Raw genomic sequence first — 25174 nt, 5'->3', positions numbered from 1 at the left:
GAGACGATCCAGGACTTCCACTGATGTACATTATTGTACAGAATATTCAAGAGAAATGACAACCAGGCATTGTCACGTTGGACTATTTTCATCTTTGTGTCGGTGCAGCACATTCCAGCGAATGATCCTAATCTAACGTTTCATACATGCATTCCTCTTTTACTGAAACTGTTTTGCTTTTTACTGAACCTTCATGTTGTGAATGAACTGTTGACTCGCTCAATGCAAATGTGTTTAATTTTTTCATTCTAGTCATAAGGCTAAATGTGTGTGTGTGTGTGTGTGTGTGTGTGTGTGTTTACGTGCAGACATGTTGAGACGAGTTATTTTCAAGTCTTTACAAAAGAGTGATCAACTTGACAAAGCAGCGCCTCAGCCTGAGTATGTAGGGAAACAGAAGCTTTGATCAGCAGTGAGATGAAACAGGAAGCTGCAGTATCCCGTTTAACCAAACTGACATCTGCCTCGTCTTTTCTGGAGAGCCCCAGTTGACCCGGCAGATAAAGAAGTCGCTTTAAAAGGGGACAGCACGTTTAGCTCTGCTGAACATCTAGGGAACATTTAAGTAATTACATCTAATGAGAACACTTTTTGTCCCTGGAGATCAGCAGAGCCAGCAGGTTATCTGCAGGGCCTTCTCGAAACAGTATCTAGGCATAAGGTTTGAAAGGTCTCATCTTAGAAGAAGGAAGAAAGATCTCAGCCACGAACCATGAATCACAAACACATGGGCTTGAATTTACTCACATCATCAATTCACCAACACTGAATCCAGCAGGCAGTTGTTGACAACATCCAGTTTGTGAAAGCGGAGACTCTAAATACCACAGTCCCGTACCAGGGACAGACAGTTCAATTCAATATAGTTCAAATCACAACAGTCACGTCAAAGTGCTTTATACTGTAAGGTAGACCCTACAATAATACATACAGAGAAAGCCCAACAATCATATGACCCCCTGTGAGCAAGCACTTTGGCGACAGTGGGAAGGAAAAGCTCCCTTTTAACAGGAAGAAACCTCCGACAGAACCGGGCTCAGGGAGGGGCGGGGCCATCTGCTGTGATTGATTAGTTAAAGGAGGATTCAGCCAGTTGATCCAGCCCTCACTGTAAGTCTAAAGTCGAGCGGGTGTGTTATATCGGGGTGATACAGAACTATGACGTGTTGAAGATGAGACGGGACCACTGAGAGGCAGTCGACGATTTCATTTCCCACTGGATCAATCTACTGAAATGTTACAATGTATCCAGCCAAGACTTAAAGCAAACACTGTACTGGGATCTGTTCAGAATAATTTAGGTTAATTACAACTTGGATCATGTTTTTCTAGCTTTGGACATCAATTGGTCATTACTGATACTGTGTTGTTTTTGTTCTTGTTTATAGTTTTGTCTATGTGTTGCTTAAGAAACATGATGGAGTTCTCTGACACCAGGTTACTGTGTGGATTAGCAGCTACTGTCAGAAACTGCTTAGTTTGAATTAACATCATTATCGAACTGCCTTTTTCTTTCAGCACTGATGGTCAGCTGGTCAAACATGTCTTATAACACTTATACTCACATACAAGTAAACTGATATTTCTAAAGAAACATCTTTTTATCTCGAGACAAAATGCTCTTTATGAGAAAAAATGAAAAATGTGAGAAAATATGAAATACATTATTTTATGGACAAACACTGCGCCACAGTAAGTCACAGACTGCCACAATCATGAACTCAGATCTATCAACTCCAACACCTGTTCACCTGGTCTGTGGTCACAGACATTTGTAAAAGAGTGGGTCATCCTAAAGAGTTTGAGCACCGTGCTCACAGAATTTGAGCGTGGTGCTTTCATACTAAACCACCCTAAGTCAGTTTTTGTTCTTCCATCTTAGACATTCGACAGTCAGCTATAAGTGGTATTATTGCAAAGTGGAACCTCTTAGGAACTAAAGTGACTCAACCATGAGACAGCAGATCATATAAAGTGGCAAAGCAGAGTAACTGAGTGCTGATGCTCGTAGTTAAGTCACCACCAGTCTGCTGATCTAACAACGTCCTGTGGAATCATCAGGACAAAAACTATGCATCAGATCTTCATGGTATCCGTGGCCCAATACTTTTGTGCACATAGTGTATCTCAGAGTTTCAAAGATCCACATCGTATGGGAACCAAGTGGCAAAGGCAATCCATCACAGTCAGTAGAGGAGCAAAAATAGATGAGACTGTCTGTGACAAAATCTAAAATGAAAATATTAGAATTGAGAAAGTCGTTTACTTGTATGGGAATATTTCTCTAGAAGGCAGGAGCTCTGTTAAAATGTTCTTTGTCTGTTTTCATAGCAGTGACAGCAGATGTGTATCATCCTCAGAAAGAAGCTTGTTGTTTCTTTTTAGACTTTCTTCATTAATTTTATTTTATTATTTATTTTTTGTCCTGTAACAAATGAATTCAGCATCATGAATGGTTTTCAGGAGTGTAAATAAAACATGAGGATGTAGTGTCTGATATTCCCAAGTCCCAGTTTTATAAGATTATCATGTTTGGCACCCGTGCTGGCAGCGTTCCTTTAATCCTGCTCATGAGCTGGGACACATTTTGAGTTCCAAAGTTACCTGAAAGACGTTTTTTAGTGTTTCCGGAAATTTGGGACCTTTATGATAAAAATAACAACAATTCCAACAATACGTACAATCCCACATATGTCATGTACAGTAAGTAAATATATTACTTAAAAACATACCCAGTAGAAAACATGGGTGTAGCTTATGTGTCAGAAAAATAAAGCTAAGTTCATGAAAACCTGCATTCATCTGCCACCAGATGGCAACAGCTGTGGTTGCAAACAGACTTGCAGTCCTATAGAAGTCTATGGGAAAGGCTTCCTGACGTGACCCCTGTAAATACTGTTTACTGAGTTTACTGTAAATACTGAGTTTATTGGCTCAGTCACTCATTTTGGGTCATATTGACTAAAAAGGTCTCTTTTGTAAATCTTGGTTATACCACGGCTCCAAATGGAGGATTATCTGTGACAGGAGCTCACACGTGTGGAGGGATCTCACGACCAGATTATAGGTGGCAGACAGTTGGTGTCATAAGCCACTCCCTCTCGTCACGGATGGCTGTTCACAGTGGACGTATAGATGGCTTCTTTCACTCGTTGCTTTTCTTTCCCCCTCAGATTACAACGACCTGGATGTCCGAGAACCTTCACAGATACAAACAGAATTAACCTTTGATAGCAGAAAACCTTTGGTATGCTTGTTGCTTCATCATATCAAAGCTGCCTCACATAATATCCTTATCAAAGGTGGGTCACAGCTGATTAGGCTAAAAGGGAATCATTTCAGACACAGCATAGCAGATGAAACTGTGAGGCTGTAAATTCAACAATGTTCCAGATACAAATATTTTGTCTCCACATTGAATTCACACGTAAAGTGTCAGACGCCGTCTGAGCTGTGCGTGTGAGATGAACCTCGCCATCAAGCTGGATCAATGAGGCCTTAAAGTGCAATATCACTGAAGGCTGCTATAGCCAATGACTCTCCAGTGTCTTTGGCTCCAATGGACCAATGTTTTAACAAATACAAAGGAAAGTAAACTTCTGTCGTGAAATGAAGCCGTTATGAATTAGGATTACTCCGAACCCTAATCCTAACTGTAAGTCTCATCATTGCTGGTTTAAAACAACCTTATGTAACTCAGATTTGAAACATCATAAACAAATATGTGTACAATGGTTCAAATAAGCTTCTTGCTCCAATAAACTGAGATGTTAATGATGAAGGTTCCAAACTCAAGCTTCTGACTGATCGTATCAAATCAATGGGTGATGTCACGATGGCTATTTTCACTTCCTCTATATGAATTATGACCGTCTGATTTTTTGGTTTTCTCTGTGTGTGTATGGATGGGCGGTTTGACAATATATACAACATATGATATTATAAATCTAATGCATGTGTGGAGACAGTTTCATGCTCCATCCATGTCGGTTTCCTCATGATGTCCGACACACGGCAAAAGCAAAAGTAAGACATGTTTAGGCAGACGTCATCATCACATATAAACTGTTTTATTAAATAATTCAGTGTCAGTCAACATTAAAAAGACAGTCGTCCAAAGAGGATGGGCCAACAAATGAAATTATGATCAAATACTGCAAATAAAGTAGTTTTTCTGTGATTCTGTTCATCTGGATGTTTTCAGTGGGAGAAACGTTTCATCATCATCCAGGTGACGTCTTCAGTCTCAGCTGACTGCAGGTTTCCCCGATCTTAGATTTTTATAATCCAAATTAATGTTCTATGCATTTTTAATGCAGCTAACACGAGCCACAGTTTTCAGTCACCGTATATTTTTCCAATTTTAAGAGAAAAACTAGGAAACATTTGTGACCTGGCCATAAACAATACTGTGCACAGGGTTTGAGAATTGTTTTTATTTGCTCTTGCAGTAGCATCAGAGAGGAATCTGAGCACCCGCCGACACACTTTGGCAAAACAACATTTACTTATAAACAACTGCTTTAGCTGCCAGAAAATAGACAGTGAGGTCCTTATAGGTCGCTGATCTCAATATGACAAAACCAATATAAGAGTCCGTGAAAAGAAAGAGACGCTGATAAAAGTTCTTGAAGCACCGAACAGCTTGACGTCCAGGTAACTTGACTGTGAGTGTACTTTTCTCCCACTGTGCTGTGACTAACGTTAACTGAGAAAGAATCGTCACATTACTTTTAGTACATTAAACATTTGCACAGTAATCTATGTAATCCTGTTTCTGACCACTGACGTCTTTATTTCAAACTGGCATTTTTGTTGAGTGTCAAGTTTGATTTTGTGAAGCTGATTTTCTACACAGCCTTTGTGTACACGGCTGAACATGTGAGGGGATGTGGGCTCGGTCAGTTCATCAAATAAAGCCCAGTAAAAACTGATGCTTATGAGAAAGGTGGGCAGCACGTGCAGCTTTTGTATTTTTTCATTCATTGGACTCCTTCTTGATTGCATCTTCAGTATTGCAGTCTGTCAGTCTTGCTCCACGCACTGCAATAGAAAACAAAAATGTGTGGCTTCCCATTGTACGCTGCAGGTAAAGAAGCAGCTTCTTGTTTGGTCAAAGTGATATAAGCAACGTCTGCAGAGACACACGAGGACACGGACCGACAATGTTAACTTTGACTACCTCCACCAATCAAAGGACACACCAGAATCAGCATCAACCGACCACCTTACAGTGTCTGAGCTAGTTAATGAAGACAGAAGGGCTGGAGCATTATGAGATAATGTGTCTGCTGAGTAAATCCGAAAAAGGAGAAAAGGGTAAATGTTTAAGTACTGCAATTAATGTCAAATCATAACAAAATAAAATTCATTAGTGTGTTTACTAATGCTCTTGGTTGTCATGAATGTTTGGGATGAGAATAAAATCAGGAGATTAAAGAGATCCACGCTAGTTTTAAAGTTCTGTAAATCCTTCAGCAAGTGAACAGAAAGATCTGTGACTGAACTTTATGCCACAAACAGAGAACTCCTAATGAATTTATTATTTTCACTAAACCTGCAGGTTTTAGACGTGTCCTCAAACCAGCACAGCTGATTTAAATGGCTAAATTAGCTCCTGCAGTTCTCCAGAGGCCTGGTAACCAACTAATCATGTGATTCAGGTGTGTTGACCCAAGGTGAGATCTAAAACCTGCAGGGACACCGGCCCTCGTGGACTGAGAATGCCCACCAGTGTGTGAATGTGAGAGTGAATGAATAGTGGCATTGTCAAGCGCTTTGGGTGCCTTGAAAAGCGCTATATAAATCCAATCCATTAGTCTGGTTCCCTCTCGTGCCTCTGAGTTTCTTCTTGATTTCTTCTTTTTTATGTTAGTTCCCTTTAGGGTCCAGTCTTTCTCTTTCTCGTCTCGGTGTCCTGTCATCAGTGTCCCCGTGTTTACCTTCTTTGCCCCGGTCATGTTCTGCCTCTGTGAATACGTTAGCAGTCCTGTCCGTCTGTTCTCTCCCTTCCTGTTCCCGTATTCATCTTCCTGTGTTTTGTCCCTTTCTTCCCCCAGTCTGTCATGTCTCCATGTCTGTTGAGTCCAAGTCCCAGTGTCAAGTTCATGTTCCTTAGTCTGAGTCTCAGTGTTCATCTGAGACTGTAGACATTGAAAAGTCCATAGGAGAGATGGTATCTGATTATACCTTCTCCAGAATTGTCTAAGGAGCTGGAAAAGAAAAGCGTCTGGACTCCTCGAAGACGTTTCATCTGAGAAGCTTCTTCAGTTCTAAGAGCGGTGAGTGGTGGCGAGTCCCAGATTTGACGTCCTATGGGAGTGTCCCCCCAAGAGGGTCATGGACCCCCTATTGATCCTCTACCTAATCACACAAGCCAAGGTGTTAAAACGGGTGTGTGTCACAATCAGCCACAGTGTCGGGTCAACCCACTGTGAGGCCCAGGGACAGCACCTGGCCACGTACAGTGATGACACCTGGGTCAAAAGGAAAACCCAAGAAGGGGAATCCTTCACTGAGCTCTGAGCTGAGCAAACATGATGAATTTGCTTATCTTTTTGCAGAATATAGCAATGGCATTATGTTATATTAAACTGTGACTTTCACGGGTTAACCTGGGTGTGTTTCTTAAATCAGCAGCAGATGCTGAACAGCTGACTATTCTGTGAAAATAGTTAATCTGCAGATGAAATATCTGAACCACAGAAAGTGGAACATGTAAACTGATCAAGTCAAAGTAAAACACAGTTAACCTTAAATACCAGTGATACTCTGTTTACTCTGATTCACAACCGGAGGGCCGTTGAACAAATGAACAGTCGTGCACTACTTCCCCAGCTGCAGCCTCAATTCATCCATTATCTACCAGAAGTGCTGTCGAGTCTAAACGAGTGTGTGGTCTCAGCTTGTGAATTGGAGATTATTCATGTAAACTTCAGGAGTTGGATCAGACCTCACAGGTTCTCTGGTTATATAAACCCCCTGCACTAAAATCAGTTTGTTCTCGTTTTCGTGCCCCGCTCTGCCTTTTTCAATTCATTAACCTCTCATTAGTACACGAGGATCTGCCTGGCCTCCGAGGCCGTCCCAAACCGTAACTTATTCCTTCGGCAATTATCTACTAGAAATGCTGTAAAATCTAAATAAGGCTACGGTATCGGCTTGCAAACAGAGGACTCTGCTTTCTCATGGATCATACAGAAATGATTCGGACCATGCAGCTCTGCTCTCCCAGTTTGTAGCTGTCCACATCTCTGCAGCGATCTCGTTTGCAGCCCGTGGTCTTATATAATGTTTATATAATTGTTATAGGATGTTAGTTAAAGAAGATGAGTCTCATTCTTCCAATCATCACTCATAAAACACATCACCTAATGCGGTGCTGAATAATTCATTCCTATAAAAGGAGTGGCATTTGACAACTTACGAGTGATTTTGAAGTCTCATGAATTAAACATCGTGGCTCTTGTTTGTCTGTGGATGCAAATGGCAACATAGGTGGTGATGTTAATGCCAGTGATGCATCTCTGAATGACAGCCTGAGTAAAACGAAGAAAGGGCCTTGATGAGGGCTAAGTGAGGATAACAGGGGAATACTGATGGAGGATTGCTTTGTATTGCTCATTTTTGGGGTTATTAATTAAAAAGCTGAATGTAAGTAGAAGCTCTCTTAGACAAAATCTACACGGTAAAGACGTCTCTTCACATGTTGTAGTAAATGATTTCCATAGCCTGTTCTGTTCCTCGGTGATGTTGTAGTTATGGAGGTTAATGAATCATACTGTGAGTATTTATTATGCATAGAGCCATGGAAACAGGCTCTCGTGAGGTCTGCTCTCTGCAGTGTCTCAGACCTCAATGATTTCAGCTCTTAACCACGGATCTACTTTTGAGCCACAGCAGAAAATATACCAGCTGTACAATTTGCCCAAAGGTGCATGCACTCCAGGCTCATGCCAGTGTTGTACTTTTTGCAATTATGTGAGGGTGCACTTGCATCCAGGTCATGCAGATTGTGTCATTAGTGGGTAAACAATTTTGTTTGGAAGTCGACGTGCCTGCAGCCTACAAGCAGTCACTACAGTAGAGTCCCAGACTGTGCAGCACATTCTGGGTGTGTCCTCCAAGGAACAGACTATGAAATAATGTAATAAGAACAAGACTGAGTGCATTGCAAATGGTGAGTATAATCCTGGACTCAGGATACAAATCAGATCTCAGGTCTTACTCAGATCACATTATTCTTGGGAAGTGTGATGTAATCGCCATACTGTTGTGTACAGTTTGAGGAATATATTCCAAATATACCCTTATACTCTCACCCCCAACTAGTCACAAGAGATGGCGGCGGCTCCCTAAACTTGGTTCTTTCAGAGGTTTCTACCTGTTAAAAAAGAGTTTTTCCCTCCCACTGTCACCAAGTGCTCACTCGGTTCTCTTTATTTTAGAGTCTTTATCTTAAATATAAAGCACCTTTAGGTGATTGCCGCTTAGATCTATATAAATACAAATTAATTCAGTTGAGTATATATTATACTGCAGCAAGCAGGGGTGAGTTTAAAAGGTGGGCGTGGGGTGTTCAAGACCATGTGTAATGCAAGGCTTTCCTAACATTCTTTCTAAATCTTTTTTTAAGATTTAAAGAGAAATATGAGCACAGATCCATAGAGGCTGGAGTCCATCACAGCAGGCCAGACCCCAGGCTGTGTAAAGATGCCCCAGAGACAATCCAGCACATAACAGCAGGGTGCAAGATGCTAGCAGGCAAGGCATACATGGAACGCCATAACCAAGTGGCCGGCATAGTGTACAGGAACATCTGTGCCGAGTATAACCTGGAAGTCCCGAGGTCAAAATGGGAGATGCCCCCAAGGGTGGTGGAGAATGACCGAGCTAAGATCCTGTGGGACTTCCAGATACAGACGGACAAAATGGTGGTGGCTAACCAACCGGACATAGTGGTGGTAGAGAAGCAGAAGAAGACGGCCGTAGTGATCGATGTAGCGGTTCCCAATGACAGCAACATCAGGAAGAAGGAACACGAGAAGCTGGAGAAACACCAAGGGCTCAGAGAAGAGCTGGAGAAGATGTGGAGGGTGAAGGTAACGGTGGTCCCCGTGGTAATCGGAGTACTCGGTGCAGTAACTCCCAAACTAGGCGAGTGGCTCCAGCAGATCCCGGGAATAACATCGGAGATCTCTGTCCAGAAGAGCGCAGTCCTGGGAACAGCTAAGATACGGCAGGACCCTCAAGCTCCCAGGCCTCTGGTAGAGGACCCGAGCTGGAAGAATGAAGGCCGCCTGCAGGGGCGAGTGGGGAATGTTTTGAAATAGTTTTTCTTTTTTAATCAGGTTTGTACAGTTGTTATTGGGTTAGTTCTTAGTAATTCTTAGTTGCACTGCACTGCAGCATGTGGCAAAAAATACACTTTATCTTTGAGCAGTGGCTCATGGACGTGGTCGTCCCTCCATCTATTTTTCTTACCTTGTTAATTTCACCTTTCACTTTTGCTCCTCCTGCACTTCTCTATGGAGTCACAGCCTCCTGTGCCCGTGAGGACTCGTTACTAGCTGTTACTACTGTTGACTGTGCAGCAACAGCAGCTGCAACAACTAACTTGTCTGTTAATTTTGACTCATTTTGCTGCTTTTATTTTCAGTGTATTTTTATTTCTCTGCCTCAGCTTTTCACCACTTCATCTGCACTAAACTCTGTTCTACAACCTGTGTGAGTGCACAGAGAAGGTACGGGAAGAGCTGGTGGTTTAATTGGGCAACACGGTATCTGTAATGAACTGAAAAGTTTAAAGCAGCATGAGGGTCTTATCTGATGCGATGTGGACCGGAGTGAGATCATTTATGGAGGTGTTTTTAATAAGTAAAATAATTATTCATCATAGGATTTACAAACAGATTATTTCCACTTCTTCACAGCAGAGTGCACCAAGTGGTAAAAAAGAGACTGGACGTTTATATGATGGTGTTCCTGCATGCAGTGCTGCCACCAAGTGGTCCAAATGAGCATATGTCCACAAAGAAATGTAAAACATCATGTAATGAAGTCAAGAATTATGAATTGAGTTTTATTAGTTTCATGGCAGTGCTCTGTCTGTCATGGTCCTGGGTCGTTGACCCAGTGTTTTGAGTTTATTGTTATTATTATTTGTGTTTTGGGGTTTTGAATGCTGGGTTTCTGGGTTGGTGCTCCCTCTGTTGGTCCCTGGTGTTAGTGTCTCGTCAGGCTAATCAGGCCCAGCTGTGTCTCCCACCTGTGTGTGATTTCCCAGTGTCCCTCTGTGTATTTATAGTGTGTGTCTGCCTGTGTTCTTTGTCGCGTCGTCTGTATTCATCCTCTGTGTCACCCTGTGTTATTGCGTACTCTGCATTGCTCCGTGAACCTCTCGGTGACTCCACCGTGTGCTCTCCCTGCAGTCCTCCTCTCGTGTTTCAGGTTTGCCGTTCTGTAGTTTAGTTTATCCTTAGCTCTGTTTTGTCATCCCCACTTTGTGTTCTGTCTTCTATAATAATCACCCTGCATTTCAAGTAGTGCTGCATTCGAGTCCTTTTCCACACATCACACGGCTGCTGCCCCAGTCGTGACACTATCTGTCTCACCTGTAAAGCGTAACAACAATTAGAATCCATTAGATTTCATATTTATAGTTCATATTTCTGTATAGTTTTCATAATTATATCCGGTTCATAGCCTGTACATACTTATAGTTATAGCATATTCATAACATTCTGTCACGGTCTGGCTGGCAGACCGTGGGGATGTGGGGAAAGGAGGACCCAAAATGCAGGACTCTACAGTGCAACAGTGTTTATTAACAGTGGTGACAATCCGAACAACAATAAATCCCCCGTGCGATCCCAACTCCCGTTCCGTGTCTTCTCCTTTATCCCGTGCTCCGTGCTCTGTCTCCGTTCCCTGTGTACTCTCCGTGTGCTGCCTCCTGGTCGCCACAATTCCTCCTGAGGAAACACATATACCAAAGGCAGCCGTGAGTACAAAACCCAACTGTAGACTTGCACCAACCTTGCACAACACACTCAAGACTGACGGGAAGTCACTCAACAATCCAGCGTCGAGGAGCTCTCAGCCACACTGTTTTGAAGCTCCTCTGACGAGGCTTGATCGGCGCCAGGTGTGTGTGGATTCCTGGGTGGGACCGGTCAGCTGGCAGGGCCACACCCACCAGGCCTAGAAGTGCCTGCCACGACTGCACCCTCACACACATGCACACACCCATAAACACCTGACAGTACACCAACACGGAAAACAGGACAGCAGACACAACCATAATAACCATAACCACAATAATAATGATAATAACTACAATAGTAGTCCAGACTGCTCACGGACCCCGAATCCCCGGAACTGGGTCCGTGACACATACCTTCATACCGTGTACATTGTAACATACCTATAACAGACCCATTTCTGTAATATACTTACATATCTATATTATTGCTAATATATATTTTTGTAATATATCTATATCATGGCTAAAGCACTTCTGGATGGATGCAAACTGCATGTCGTTGCCTTGTACTTGTGACATGTGCAATGACAATAAATTTGAGTTCTATTCTATGTGTATGTGTGTATGCTACAGCAAGGGGGAGCCAGGACGCCAGGTCAGGGGGGGATATCATCACCCCCACCCGAGATTGGGTACCAAGCCCCAAGTGTGACAGGAGAAGGATTGTTGAGTGCGAGCAGGGGATTTTTTTTATTTTATTATATATATATATATATATATATATAACAATTTTTTTTTTTTTTTTATTTTTTTTTGATGTGGAATTAACGCACTCACACACTTCCAGACTGTGACCTTTGGCCCGCCCCGTTTTGTCAGAAATCAGGAAGCGATGCGGCAGTTGTAGATGTGAGCAGAAATGGATAAAGAAACAGGTCTTTTGAACAGCAAGTTCCATTTTAAAGCAATGCCGGATGATTCTCTCAAGATCAAAGTAATTTGCATTTACTGTTGACGTGAACTGAGTTATCATCGTAGTACGTCCAGTCTCAAATACCACTTGCTAGTCAAGCACACAGCTAACGCTGAGAGTCCTCCTCCCTCTCGCCAAAGGCAGACCACGCTGGATAGCTTTCAAAGGAGACGTCTGGACAACTCTACAACCAACAAACTTTCAACAGCCATAGCAAAATGGGTGGCTACAGCTGGCAGGCTGATTAACATTGTGGAGGATTTGGGGCTACTTGAAATCATTTGCATAGAATCCAACGACTGCATGTATAAATTGCCTCAAAGAGCCACCACTGTAACCAAGATACACAACTTGTATGAAAATGAGAAAGCCAAAGTCGAGGAGGCTTTTGGGGCAGACCAACACGGTTGCACTCACCGGAGACTATTGGATTTCTCTAAGTAATCGCAGCTACCTTGGGGGTAACAGCGCATTATTTTTCACCAGAGTGGGAACTTCAGTCGCATGCTTTGACTGCTATGAAGACGGATGAGAGTAGGGCTGCCACGATTAGTCGACTAGTCACGATTACGTCGACTATCAAAATCGTCGACGACTGATTTAATAGTCGACGCGTCGTTTGAAGCTTTGTAAGATCCCAAAAGACGCAGGAATAAGTAGCAGGATTTAAGAGTGTAATAACGGACTGAAACAGAAGATGGCAGCACTGCATGTACAAGGATGCCAGCTGCCGTTAACCCCGAAGACGAAGAAACTGTGTCCGGTATCGTAGCTGTGTCCAAATTCGCGAACCGTATCCTCCTGTGGTCGCATTTGTAGGCCGATTACGTTACAGCGACACGACGAAGGCTGTCCAAATTCAAAGACTCCAACAAATGCGTCCTTCATTTTCCCCAGATTTGAAGGATGGGTCGGGTGTGTCCTTCGTGGCCCAACCTATCCCAGAATTCATAGCGTGGTCCAGCTCAGTTTCCAACAATGGCGGCAGCTAGTTAGTTTTAATGTTACTCTTATTATTCTTTCTGGGTCACAAAATAAATGTTTAACATATTTTCAGGCGAGAATGTAGCTGTGTAAACTTCAAATATCTGCTCAGTTTATCAAGACAGGCCGCTAGAAAAGCTGCAACCACCAAGTACCTGCAGAGGGTCAGGCAAGTCCTGAGAAGTTAGCTGAATGGTAAGAACAAGATCCAGGCTATCAACACCTACGCCCTGTCCGTGATCAGGTACCCTACCAAGATCCTAGCAGCAGGGCATACATGGAACGCCATAACCAAGTGGCCGGCATAGTGTACAGGAACATCTGTGCCGAGTATAACCTGGAAGTCCCGAGGTCAAAATGGGAGACGCCCCCGAGGGTGATGGAGAACGACCGAGCTAAGATCCTGTGGGACTTCCAGATACAGACGGACAAAATGGTGGTGGCTAACCAACCGGACATAGTGGTGGTAGACAAACAGAAGGAGACGGCCGTAGTGATCGATGTAGCGGTTCCCAATGACAGCAATATCAGGAAGAAGGAACACGAGAAGCTGGAGAAATACCAAGGGCTCAGAGAAGAGCTCGAGAGGATGTGGAGGGTGAAGGTAATGGCGGTCCCAGTGCTCGGTGCAGTAACTCCCAAACTAGGCGAGTGGCTCCAGCAGATCCCGGGAACAACATCGGAGATCTCTGTCCAGAAGAGCGCAGTCCTGGGAACAGCTAAGATACTGCAGGACCCTCAAGCTCCCAGGCCTCTGGTAGAGGACCCGAGCTGGAAGGATTGACCGCCCACAGGGGCGAGAGAGGATTTTTATTTTTTATAATTAAATTAATGAACTCCTTAAACACTGTACTAAGAAACTGAACAAATTGGAAAACTTTAAGGCCACGTTGGCCAGAAAAAGCATCACTGAGGCTTGCCTGTGGACACCTCTCTGTTGAGGAGGATGACTCTAAAAAAAAGTCTCAACATGGGTGATAAGTAAATGCAGCTTTTAAGGCAGCTGTTCCAAATAGCTTCCATCCTGGAAAGCCGCTGGCTACTGTCAGCCCTGCCTGAAGTCAGCAGAGGGTAGCCTGTAACCTTTGTGCTCCGGAGCAGTCTGTCACAGCGTAGCTCGTGTTCCCTCACATGCTGGTCTATTAGATGTTCATGCAGTTCTGGATGTTGCTTCGGCTGAACAATCGTGCATCTTTATTGCCTACTGTAATTTTACGCTGTTAGGTTATTTTGTGGCAGTGTTGTAAGAATACCAAATCCAAACAGTTGAGGGCAGACCCTGCTGTACATGAAGATTTCTCTACAGATGTCTCAGTGTTCACTTTGCAACACACAGCTGCTGAGCTGCTGGGGCTCAAGCGCAGTTGTCTTTAGGGAATAGATGTTTGTTTTTTCTCACCTTTATAAGATACTGACAACCAGTATGTTACCGTTGTATATAGTGCATTATCTTACTTTTTTTCATTGGTTGTACTTATTTGTATTTTTGTATTTCCTTCTGATATCTGTACCTGAGCTTAGGTAATGCAAACATTTCCCCGTCGTGGGATCAATAAAGTCTTATCTTATCTTAACTTATGTCCCAAAACACTATTTTACACAGCATGCATCAAAAGAATAGTATTGAGCTCTCAGAGGAAATATGAAAACTCATACATTTTTAATAAAATGTTTATTTAACAAACAAACAAAGTAAAAGATAGAAAAGATAAAATAATAATCTACTGATATCAGTTTCTATAAAACACCTAGTTATGACTACATAACAGCAGTTGTACCTAGCATTATATAACCAATCAAAAAGTGGAAAGAACATATATTTATTCACACGGACAAAATTCGGTCTTCTAAAGTCATTGTGGTTACAGTCGTTTCTACAATGGCAATGATGAGTAACGACTGCCAACGTAAACTGAGAGCAAAGACATGATACAGAAATAGCCCTCGTTTCTTTTTCACTCACTGTGTATTTACACGCCTCTCTGCATTTAATCATTAGTGATTATTAATCTCTGCCTCTCTTTCACACTGCGTCTTTGTCCTGTCTTCCTCTCCTAACCCCGATATTTGCCCCTCCCAGAGCCTGTTTTTGCTAAAGGGTTCTTCCTGTTAAAAGGGAGTTTTTCCTTCCCACTGTCACCAATTGTTTTCTTGGGTTTTCTTTGTATTATTGTAGTGTCTCTACTTTAGAATACAAACCATCTTGAGATGACTGTGATTTGGTGCTATATGGACAAATACGTCACCTGTGCTGTACAGCATCATCATTCCTTGCTGTGTGTTGCAAAGTGTCATTAAAAACAGTGGATGGAGGCACAAAGACAAAGCCACATCAGAACAGACACCACATTTCTCTGCATGCAAAATACAAATGATCATCGAAATACTGAAATATTTCAGATTTAATATTGACCAGTTATTGATTATATTTATAATGGTTGTTACGTCCCCACTTAAAAGCTAGGCGATGAGGGTGGGGGACAGTAACAGTTTTCATTTTTTTCATTGACAAAAATCATTTTTTATCATCAACCCAAACCTGTTTCATTGTGCACATATGTGCACATTTCATGCTTGAATAAAATAGTTTCGTGACTTACATTTGGTCTGCAACCAGAGGTACTGTATCTGAAATGGCCAGTGCAATGTCTTTCAGAACAACAGATTTGTCTGCAATATGCAGCGTGGATTTCAGGCTTGCCCAGAAAGTCTGCTGCTTCCTGTCATCTTTTGGCCACTCAAGGTATGTCTGCTGCCTCAGCAAACTTCTGAGTCTCAAATACTTCTTAGGAAGAGAGTCTGTTGGAATGGGCTCCAATAATATGAAGACCAGTGAGTCCCGATGGACACTGATGGCTCGGTGCTGAGCGAAGAAGAGCTCGTAGTTGCACCATTCGCTTTGCACAAAGTGTTTGGAGAGGACAAACAGTGTCTTGTAGCTGGACTCAACACAGTTGATGATGTTGTCTATGATCCACTCTCCAGGGACAAAGTCTCTCTCGTGGACACACAGGGAAAATCCAGCACCTTCCAAAGTGGGAACCAGGTGGGTGTCCACCCAGTCAGAATCTTGATTACTGTAGGAAATGAACGCATGATAACTAAATGATGCATTGTTCAAAATATTGGAACGTTTCTTGCCTCTCCTTTTCATCCTGATCCAGACCCATAACATCTTTGTATACCATGCTCCATCACATTTATGAAAAACCAGACCTACGGCTGCAGATATAACTATTAGCACGGGCAGCGCAACTGCAGCTTGAAGCCACATCTCACATGACAGCTTACTGGGTTTGTACTCTGACAATGGCAGACCTGCAAATGACAGTGGTGTGTTACATGTATAATCTAAGGGCCAGTCCATTAACAAGGACTTGTTGAAAGCAGTGATGAACCAATAGGAGTCACATGAGCAGACAAACGGATTGCCTCCAACTTTGAGTTTCTGAAGCCTGGGAAGCCCTGCCAAGACCTCTCTCGATATAGATGTGATAGCATTCTGGTCTATGTGAAGACTTAGCAGAGCTGGGACACTAAGATCTACCGGGATAACCTGGATGCTGTTGGAGCTAAGTGTAAGATGTGTCAGCTTGGAAAAGCGAGTCAGGTCCTTTTGCATTATGGACGTTATTCCTGTCTTTGACAAGTCAATCTTCTCAAAGTCTGATGACAGATATGCAAAGACACTGTTGCCCAGGTTGTTGTTTCCAAGGCTAAGCTCAGTCAGCTGAGCAGGCCAATAGCAGTCCCCATCCAAGTGGATGGAGTTGAAGCTGAGATCCAGAGACTCTAGTGAGTTCATCTGATGTGTCTTCTGAGAGATAAAGGAAAGACTGCTGAAGCGGTTCCCGCTTAAAGACAGCTTCCGCAGTTTGGGAAAAACAGAGCTGTTTGAACACGGAGTCCACCAGAAGCCCGACTCTGTCAGCAGGTTATCTGACAGATCAAGAATCTCCAGTGATGGCAGGGCAGTCATGACTCCGCAGGGTAAAATATTCATTCCAGTCCCAGAGAACTTTAAATAGGTCAGTCTGGAGAAGGCCTCAAAGCTCATGTTTATCGTGGGATATCTGTATTGATAATGATTCACACCATTAAAGATAACTGAGGAAAGACTGATTGTGTGATTAATGGGTGGTAAATTAAAGCCATCTGGTGTATCCTCATTGTAAGTGATGTTGACAAATGAGAGCTCGTGGAGAGGGGAAAGCCACACGTTCTTTATGAACACCACCATAAACGTGCTGTTTATCCAGGTGTTTTCTAAGGTGAGATTCTGTATAAAAGGCATTGTTCTCAGGTTCTTAAAGGGGTTGTCGCTCACATTGCAGCTGTCTGGAAATAGAGAGATGAATCGCAACATTTTTGCTTGTGTCACATTCAAGTCCGCAAGGAGGTTCTCAAACATCCCAAAGGTTCCACAAAAAGATGCAAATAGGGACAGTTTTTTGAGAGACTTGATTTTTGCAAGAGAACCAGATTCATACTTTTGCCAGTGAGTTCCTGCTCCCAAAGCCAGATGCTGAACAGAAGCATTCATCAGGGCATCAAAGTCACCGTAGCTCACTGACAGAGCAGCTGTACTACCCAGTGACAGGAAGTCTAGCTTTGTGAAGTTCTGAAAGGATGCCGGTAATTCATAGCTGGTATACAGGTTGTTGGCCAGATCAAGAATTTTCAGCTGTTTCAAGGAAATGTCAGGGATGAACGCTAAGTCATTGTTAGATATGTTGAGAATTTTGAGTGCTGGTGTGTGGGTGAACACTGTGGCTGAAATCTCCCGAAGTCCACAGTGAGCTGCTTTCAAAAAACAAAGCTGGGATAGTCCAGAAAACTCAGTTCCTTCCAGCGTTTGGATGACGTTGTAGGAGATGTCCAAATACTGTGTTTCGTTGGAAAGACTTGATGGAACACTGGTGATGTTTTGATGTGAGAGGTCTTTGACACCTCGCATTGATGTGACGCATAGTTTGAATCCTTCGTTCTTTTCCTTAATAGCTGTGCAGTCCGGTCTCATTAGGGACACGATGACTACGGTCCCAATCAAAACAGCCACAGACGTGCTGAAAACACCAACATAAGAGAGGTCATTCAAAGACACGACCATTTACTGTGCAGGAATATCTTAGCACAACTATGTTTCCAAAAAATAGCACCGCCTGAAATGTAAATAAAAGTAGAATGCACACCATTTAAAGTTCACAGTAAAGTATACGGACATCATAAAATATTTTGAATATGATTCCAGCATCAAACAGAGAATTTGACTGATCTGAAAATCATTGCATTCAGTTTCAAAGCTGTACAATAAAATAGAGAAATAGATGTACCAGAGATGAACATGTACGTTACCTTCGTGGAGACATAGCTTCAGCTTCGACTATGACAAATTCAGGTCTGAGCTGTGTGAGTACTTTTATCCTGCTCTTAAAAGAAACTGTTCCTCTTTTTCCTCTTTTAAATTCCTCTTTCTCTCTGGTTCCTTTCCGTGACTTTCCACTGAGAAAGCAAATGTTATGTCTAAAGCTTACGCAACTGACAGGAGAAAAAAGTATTTCCTCAGAGGGTCTTTCCAATACTATGCAAAAGTCTCAAGTATAATTTCATTTCCTCATATTTTGCTAGGAAAATGAAAAATGGGTGCAACAGTTTATTACAACATGTCCAACCATATATGGAAGCACAGTTTAAAAGGCAAAAACGGACTTTTTACAATTCTTATGAACTTGACATTATTTGATATATTTAAAGTCATATTTGATATAACTCCCTTTATTCTTCAATACAGCCTGAAATCTTTTTGTAATTTCTTTGAGAACAGTTCTCCAGCCTTCTGAAAGGACACGTCTAAGCTCTTCTTTAGATGCTGGATGCATTTTGTTCCACGTCCTACACCGCTTACATACTTTTGAGCTCTGGACTCTGGGAAGAGTCCTTGATTAGTTCCACTGTGTGGTTTCCTATACAGCTTTGATTCCGATCATTGTCATGTTGAAAGAAGAAGCTGTTGCCAACCAATGGTTTATAGACAGTATTGTGTAGTCGGTCAAAATCTGACTTCTCTGCATCTACAATTCCTCACATTTTGACAAAATACCCAACACTGCTGGCTGAAAAGCACTGTGCTGTACAAACAGCCATAGACAGCCATAGACTACCTCCGTACATACATTACAGTCTAAGGAGCTTGGAGAGAAAGTGACTGGACTTCTTTAAGATGTTTTAACTCTTCACTTCTTCCGTTTTTTTTCTATTTCTTATGGACACAGTTTTTAAATGCTGCAGATATTTTTTAAAGCCCTCCACTTCTTCTTTAGACGTTTACTTGTCCTGTTTCCCCAGTTTATTACCAGCACACTGCACACCACGCCGAGATCTACCAAGTTTTTGGCCAACAGCACTTTGAGAATCACCTTGTTGGTGCAAAAATGCTATTTTATACTCGTCAGTCTTCAGCAACAGACTGCTTTCCTTTATGATAAAGCAGATAGTTGCAGTGGGTCAGGTGACCCTGGATCCTCCCTCAGCTACGCGACGATAGACCGAGGTACTTGGGGCCGTTTGATGCTCTGAGTGTTTCTTTTTCACTCACCATATGTTTAAACCACTCTGCAATGAATCATTACCTGTAATTTTCTGGCCTTCTTCTACGAGTATGCAGAGTGAAACAGGAGGTTGATCAGCAGTGATACTGGCACTGTACCAGTCAGCTGTGGTGACTTCTTAGCCTATCCTTTGCTCATGAGCTCAGCTGGGCTCCCGCCCTTGGCCCACGCACCTGCCGTGAATCTACCTGTTTACCTGGACTTCTGGGCTATTTAAGCTGAGGGCTCAGCTTAAATAGCAGCTGACGAGTTACTCGAGTTACTCTGTCAGTACAGCTCCAACCCTGTTTCTCGTGTGATTTCTCTGTTTATGCTAAACGCAGTTCTCCTGTGCATAGATTCTCGGACTCGTCCATAATCCTGATCTGTTTCCCTGCGTGGCATGGAGTGGAGTGGAGTGAGAGTGAGTGTGCTGGAAACAAATACAAAAGGAGCGAACGAGCGCAGCATGTTTTGGACTTTCTCCCCTTTTCCCTTGGACCATTGAATATCACTGCCCTGTACACTTTATATACTTTCACGTGGTGTTTTGTAAAAAAACTTGTGATTGCTATTCTAGTTCAGCTGGTCTGCGCCTGAGTCTGTTTTCGCCTGCGTGACACAAACAGGTTAGCCACTCGAAGCTTCACCGTATAATCACATATACTTACATTGTCCACTGTGGACATATGATTAAGTGTTTAACATGAGATCTTTGTGAATTAAGATGTGCTGCTCTCATGGAGACACAACACAGGAAGTCTGCTCAGGTGTGTCAAACACAGCAGTATCAACAACATCAGGGACAGTGTTACGGCTCACACTGCAGGGACGCTGTGTTTTCACCTCTCTCTCTCTGTTCACACACACACACACACACACACACACACACACACACACACACACACAGAGAGATAAAGGCTACGTCCACACTAATGCGTTTTCGTTTAAAAACACTTCGTTTTCACTCCGTTTTGGCCTCCTGTCTCTAAACCAGCGGGGCCTGTGGAAGCGCAGACCCAACACTGGGATTTATAATTAAATCAAAGGTTTTTAAGCATATTTGAGACCAGAAGTTTAGGTCTAAGTTAACTGATAAATCCACTTCACATTTTGCAATAGGAAGTGATATTGATTCATCTGTTTTAGAAAGCATTCTGTATATTTTGGAAAGTAATTTGGGGGTTTTAAGAGTAATTGAACCACACTTGGTGGTGTTTGTAGTTCAACTTGACCCGGTTTAAATTTCTTTTTTTAATATGGATTTAATTTGTTGATATTCTAAAAATCTTTTCTCATTGATCCCATATTGTGTAACTAGTCTGTCAAATGAAATAAATCCTGTTCCTTTTAGTATATGTTCTAAATATTTGATTCCTTTACCACCAGTGTTGGGTAAGTTACTTTAAATTAGTAACTTAGTTACATTACTAGTTACTTCTATCAAAAGTAATTCAGTTACTTCAAGTTACTCGTTACTTTCAGAGTAACTAGTTACTAGGGAAAGTAACTTTGGTTTTACTCAGAGTTCTCTTGTTAATGTGTTGCTTCCGTAACTGGATACCCAGAAAGACTGCCAGTCTTCTAGCTTGCTTACTTGCCACAAGTGCACTGTGCCACCTACCAATAGAAAGGAAAAAATAATGTGCACATTTCCACGAGAGAAATCCCACGCCTGATTCTATCCTAGCCTGCTTTTTACATCCAACACAAAAACTGCAGTCATGGTGCTTTGATTGTACTCAGAACTCGGAAATTCTGCCTCCTGAATAGGAAGATGTGTAACACCAGACTGCAGATGAGCTGCATACAGGGCTGGACTGGGACAGAAAATCATGGGGATTTTGACTAGAGACCGGCCGCCATTATAGGAAAAATCATAAAGCCTTTGAATGAAAATAAACACTGTTGTGACAGTGATGTACACTGTTCTGATGGTATATATGTATCAATTGTTTGTTGTAAGATTTAGATAATTATTTTTTTAAAAGTGAAACATTTTAAATGAGAATAAGAAAGAAAAGTATATCTTTGTGCCCCCCTTTCCCTGTTAATGCCCTACATGGACCCCTGGCAACACTTTGCTAGACCCGCCCCTGCACAGTTACCAGCTGTCAGCTACTTAGAAAAGGATCCTGGTGTTATTTGTCTCTCAGAAACAGTTCATAACTTCAACTCATTCATGTCACCTAAAAGGTAAACCTGTTTCTCCATCACAGCTCTGATGATTCAGTAAGGACATCTCCTGGTTTCATCTTCATGTTTCCCTCTCACCACATATCCAAACCGACATCATGACCAGCAGCTTTACAGCTGTGGCTCCAGCAAACATCAGCTGATACTAGAAATTAATATTAAATAAATTCTAACAACAGCTGATCAAGCTTAAACGTGCTGCTGTTGTTTAGCGCGACATCCGCTGGTTTCCTCTTTCTGGCGCAAAGTGGGCGATAAACAAACAAGAGAGACGATCAGCTGATCACTGATCAGTTTCACGATTGAAGTAGAAACAGGAGAGAGAGGGGAGAGAATGAGAGGAGGCAGCTGTGCAACGTAAACACAGAATAACTCCAGCTTTGTGTCTTTTTCATTGTAGCTGAAGTCCGGGACAAACTGTTCCTTTTCACCTCAACACGAAACGCGTAATATTTTCTCTGAATACCAGACGATTCTGTTTTTTACGGGACGGTTGGCAACTCTACTAACTAACCTTATGAACAAAATAAAGTTCAACATCATTAACATCACAGCACCACCCAGCTGTACAGAAACTCCGTCATGCTAGCTAGCACGCAGTAGGAAAAAGTCAGCACAACGAAAATAAACTCCACCTAAACTTGGTTTATATCTGACCCAGATACACTGCAGGTCATAACTTCTTACCTGAAGTTCAGTTCACCTGACACTTTCCCTCCTCCACCTGCTGGCCTCCACCACTTGCTAATGTTACTGAAACTGTGGCAGCTCCGCGATGCCACCACACGAAGTAACGAATAACAAGCCTATCTAAATCCCAGTAACGAGTAACGCGTTCCTGGTTTTGGCATAATAACTAGTTACCGTGCTCGTTACCACAATAATAACGTAGTTACTGTAACGCGTTACTTAATAACACGTTAGTCCCAACACTGTTTACCACTCCAATCTGGAAAGTTTATCATATTATTGTTTTGTAATATGTCAGGGTTGTTCCAGATAGGTGTACGTTTGCATGGGATTAATGAAGACTCTGTCATTTTTAGAAACTCCCACCATGCTGTCAGAGAAGAGCTGATGTTGATGCTTTTAAAGCATTCATGTCGTTGGAGGTTTGAGCTGATAAATGGTAGGTCTGAAATCTCTAGATTATTGTAAAGTGCTTGTTCTACATCTAGCCAAGGTTCATCAAAGAGGGTATGTTTTAGCCATCCTGAGATAAACTGAAGCCTGTTGGCTAAGAAGTAGTGCTGAAAGTTAGGCAGTTCTAATCCTCCTTTATCCTTGGTCTTTTGTAGTGTTTTTAAGCTTATACGTGGGGGTTTATCTTTCCAAAGGAATTTGGACATACATGAATCTAGAGATCTGAACCAATCTTGTGGCGGTTTAGTTGGGATCATTGAGAATAAATAATTTATTTTTGGTAAGACCATCATTTTTATAGCAGCGACCCTTCCCATGAGTGATATGGGTAGACATTTCCATCTAGTCAGATCATCTTCTACCTTCTTTAAAAGTGGGATATGGTTTAATTTAGGTAGATCTGCAAGCTTGGGAGAAACATTAATACCTAAATATTTAATATTTCCAGATTGCAGTGGTGTAGAAGAAGAATAATGGAAGGAGCAATTAATCGGAAGGATTGTAGATTTTGACCAGTTAATTGAGTAATCTGATATTCTTGCAAAAGAGTTTATCAATGCAATCACCCCAGAGATATTGGTTTGTGAGTTTTGGAGAAAGAGTAACACATCATCCGCATAAAGGCTGATTTTATGTTCCACGTTCTTGCATTTTATGCCCTTAATTACTGAATTCTGTCTAATTGCTGCTGCTAGTGGTTCAATAAAAATTGCAAACAGTGAAGGGTGAAGTTTCGGCCGTTTCAATGTGGACGCACAACTCTGTGAAAACGACTGGAAACGCTAGTGTGGACGCAGAGCGTTTTCAGACGCAAACACTGTTTTCAAATCTATCCGGGCCGGTGTGGACGTAGTCGAAGAGTGAGACGGAGGAAAGACCAGCTGCTCTGTTTACTCTGTTTTATCTTTAGATCTGCATTGTACGGGCTGAGGTGTGTTTACAGTGCACTGATGCCTGGGATCTAAGCAACATGTCATCAAACTCTGTTGCTTAAAAATCCCTCTGAGTACATTTTCACTGGAATATGGTGCAGATTTGACTGACTGTGAAAACCGTTCATAGAAACAGCTGAGAATAGCAGAGCAACAATGCAATAAAGTTACATAAAGTTTTCAGACACGTGTTGCTTCACCTTTGTCATCATATTGCACACCATGTGAGCTCAGCTTCTTATCTGTTATAAAAATGATAAAAAATATCTGTTATAAGTAATTTATAGTGTTTTAAAATTCAACCTGTAATTCTGGGAAATATGATGACCCCCCCTCCCCCAAACACTCAGTGTGTCCTTGGGTAATCATAGCACGGTGTGGGAGTTTCCAATGTCACTTCCTTAAATTAGGATAAATGTGGTGGCGAGCCACACATGTTAAAATCCACAGCTCACCATTAGTTGTTTCACTTTAGTTTACTTTGCAGTCGCTACTTAATACAGTTTAATTATTAAATGTGTTTTTGCACCTTACAGTGTTTACATGGTGCACACACACATTAGCACTTTTGTGTTGTATTGGTTCAGCTTTCTTTGTTTGAGTTACCTCGGGCTTCGGCTTCTCCTTCCTGGTTGGCAAACGTGTGGTTTTGGCCTGAAGTGCTGCTGACAGCCTCTTTGGACTGAACCACGTGCTTCGCTGCCTCAGGGGTGTTTGGTTATATCGCAGCCATTTTTTTCCTCCTTGTGTGTCATTTGGTTTTGCTAAGCCAGTATTTAAGTTCCCTCATGTGTCGCAGGTCAGTCTGCCTCGTGTTTGTTTGAGGTTTTCTTAGTTGTTATCTTGAGTTTAGTTTATTGAGTCGACCTCTTTTATTGGTCTGGCAGTTTAAGTTTTTGGCTTCGTTAATAATCTTTCATATTTTTGTATTAAACACCTGTGTACTTGTGTACTGTTCGGTTCCTGACAATTAAGGAGTAATTTTGTCCATAATTATTAGACACAACGACACATTTTGCATTTACGTGAGCAGTATTTTAGTCCTGCGTATCACCTCCACATATCAAATGTCTCGAGGCGATGACTGTTTTGAATTGACTCTATAAAAATAAACTGAGCCAAATCCTTAATTTGTCCTATGAAGTGGTTTGTAGCCAAATGCATGCAGACTCGTGCTGTTCCCATCAACCTCTGGTCGGTAATAAGCACATGAATAATACAGAAAACAGAGATTTGAGATGTGAAACTGTTCTTGAAGTACAGAGAGAGATAGAGAGAGCTGTGCATGAAGTGTGATCTTTATCGTGGTGGAAGCAAAAAAGTGTCTGGACCTCTTGGAAAGAAGTCCAGACACTCCTTAGACTACGATGACCTG

At 42.2% G+C, this 25174-nt stretch overlaps 1 protein-coding gene and 1 long non-coding RNA gene across 4 annotated transcripts; both read right to left on the bottom strand.

Moving 5' to 3' along the window:
- Positions 1–9672: 9672 nt before the first annotated feature.
- Positions 9673–18540, bottom strand: LOC120723577 (toll-like receptor 1). 3 transcript variants are annotated; one of them, XM_040015111.1, is made up of 2 exons: positions 15542–18268; positions 9673–10613 (listed from the first exon to the last, which is right to left on the bottom strand). In XM_040015111.1, the coding sequence occupies exons 1-2, from the start codon at positions 18049–18051 to the stop codon at positions 10610–10612; spliced, it is 2514 nt and encodes an 837-aa protein (XP_039871045.1). In that variant the 5' UTR covers positions 18052–18268; the 3' UTR covers positions 9673–10609. The 3 variants fall into 3 exon arrangements, with proteins under 3 accessions (XP_039871045.1, XP_039871046.1, XP_039871047.1); XM_040015112.1 differs by lacking the exon at positions 9673–10613 and adding an exon at positions 18297–18540 and having other exon boundaries at positions 14597–18007; XM_040015113.1 differs by lacking the exon at positions 9673–10613 and adding an exon at positions 18275–18356 and having other exon boundaries at positions 14597–18007.
- Positions 10744–11395, bottom strand: LOC120723578. The gene is made up of 2 exons (XR_005693779.1): positions 11063–11395; positions 10744–10973 (listed from the first exon to the last, which is right to left on the bottom strand). It is a non-coding gene; the product is annotated as an uncharacterized LOC120723578 (long non-coding RNA).
- Positions 18541–25174: the final 6634 nt, after the last annotated feature.

The sequence above is a fragment of the Simochromis diagramma genome, unplaced genomic scaffold (assembly GCF_900408965.1).
Source record: "Simochromis diagramma unplaced genomic scaffold, fSimDia1.1 OVJJ01000453.1, whole genome shotgun sequence".
NCBI lineage: Eukaryota > Metazoa > Chordata > Actinopteri > Cichliformes > Cichlidae > Simochromis > Simochromis diagramma.
The sequence above is the reverse complement of the archived record's forward strand: the minus strand, read 5'-3'. Positions and strand labels throughout refer to the sequence as shown.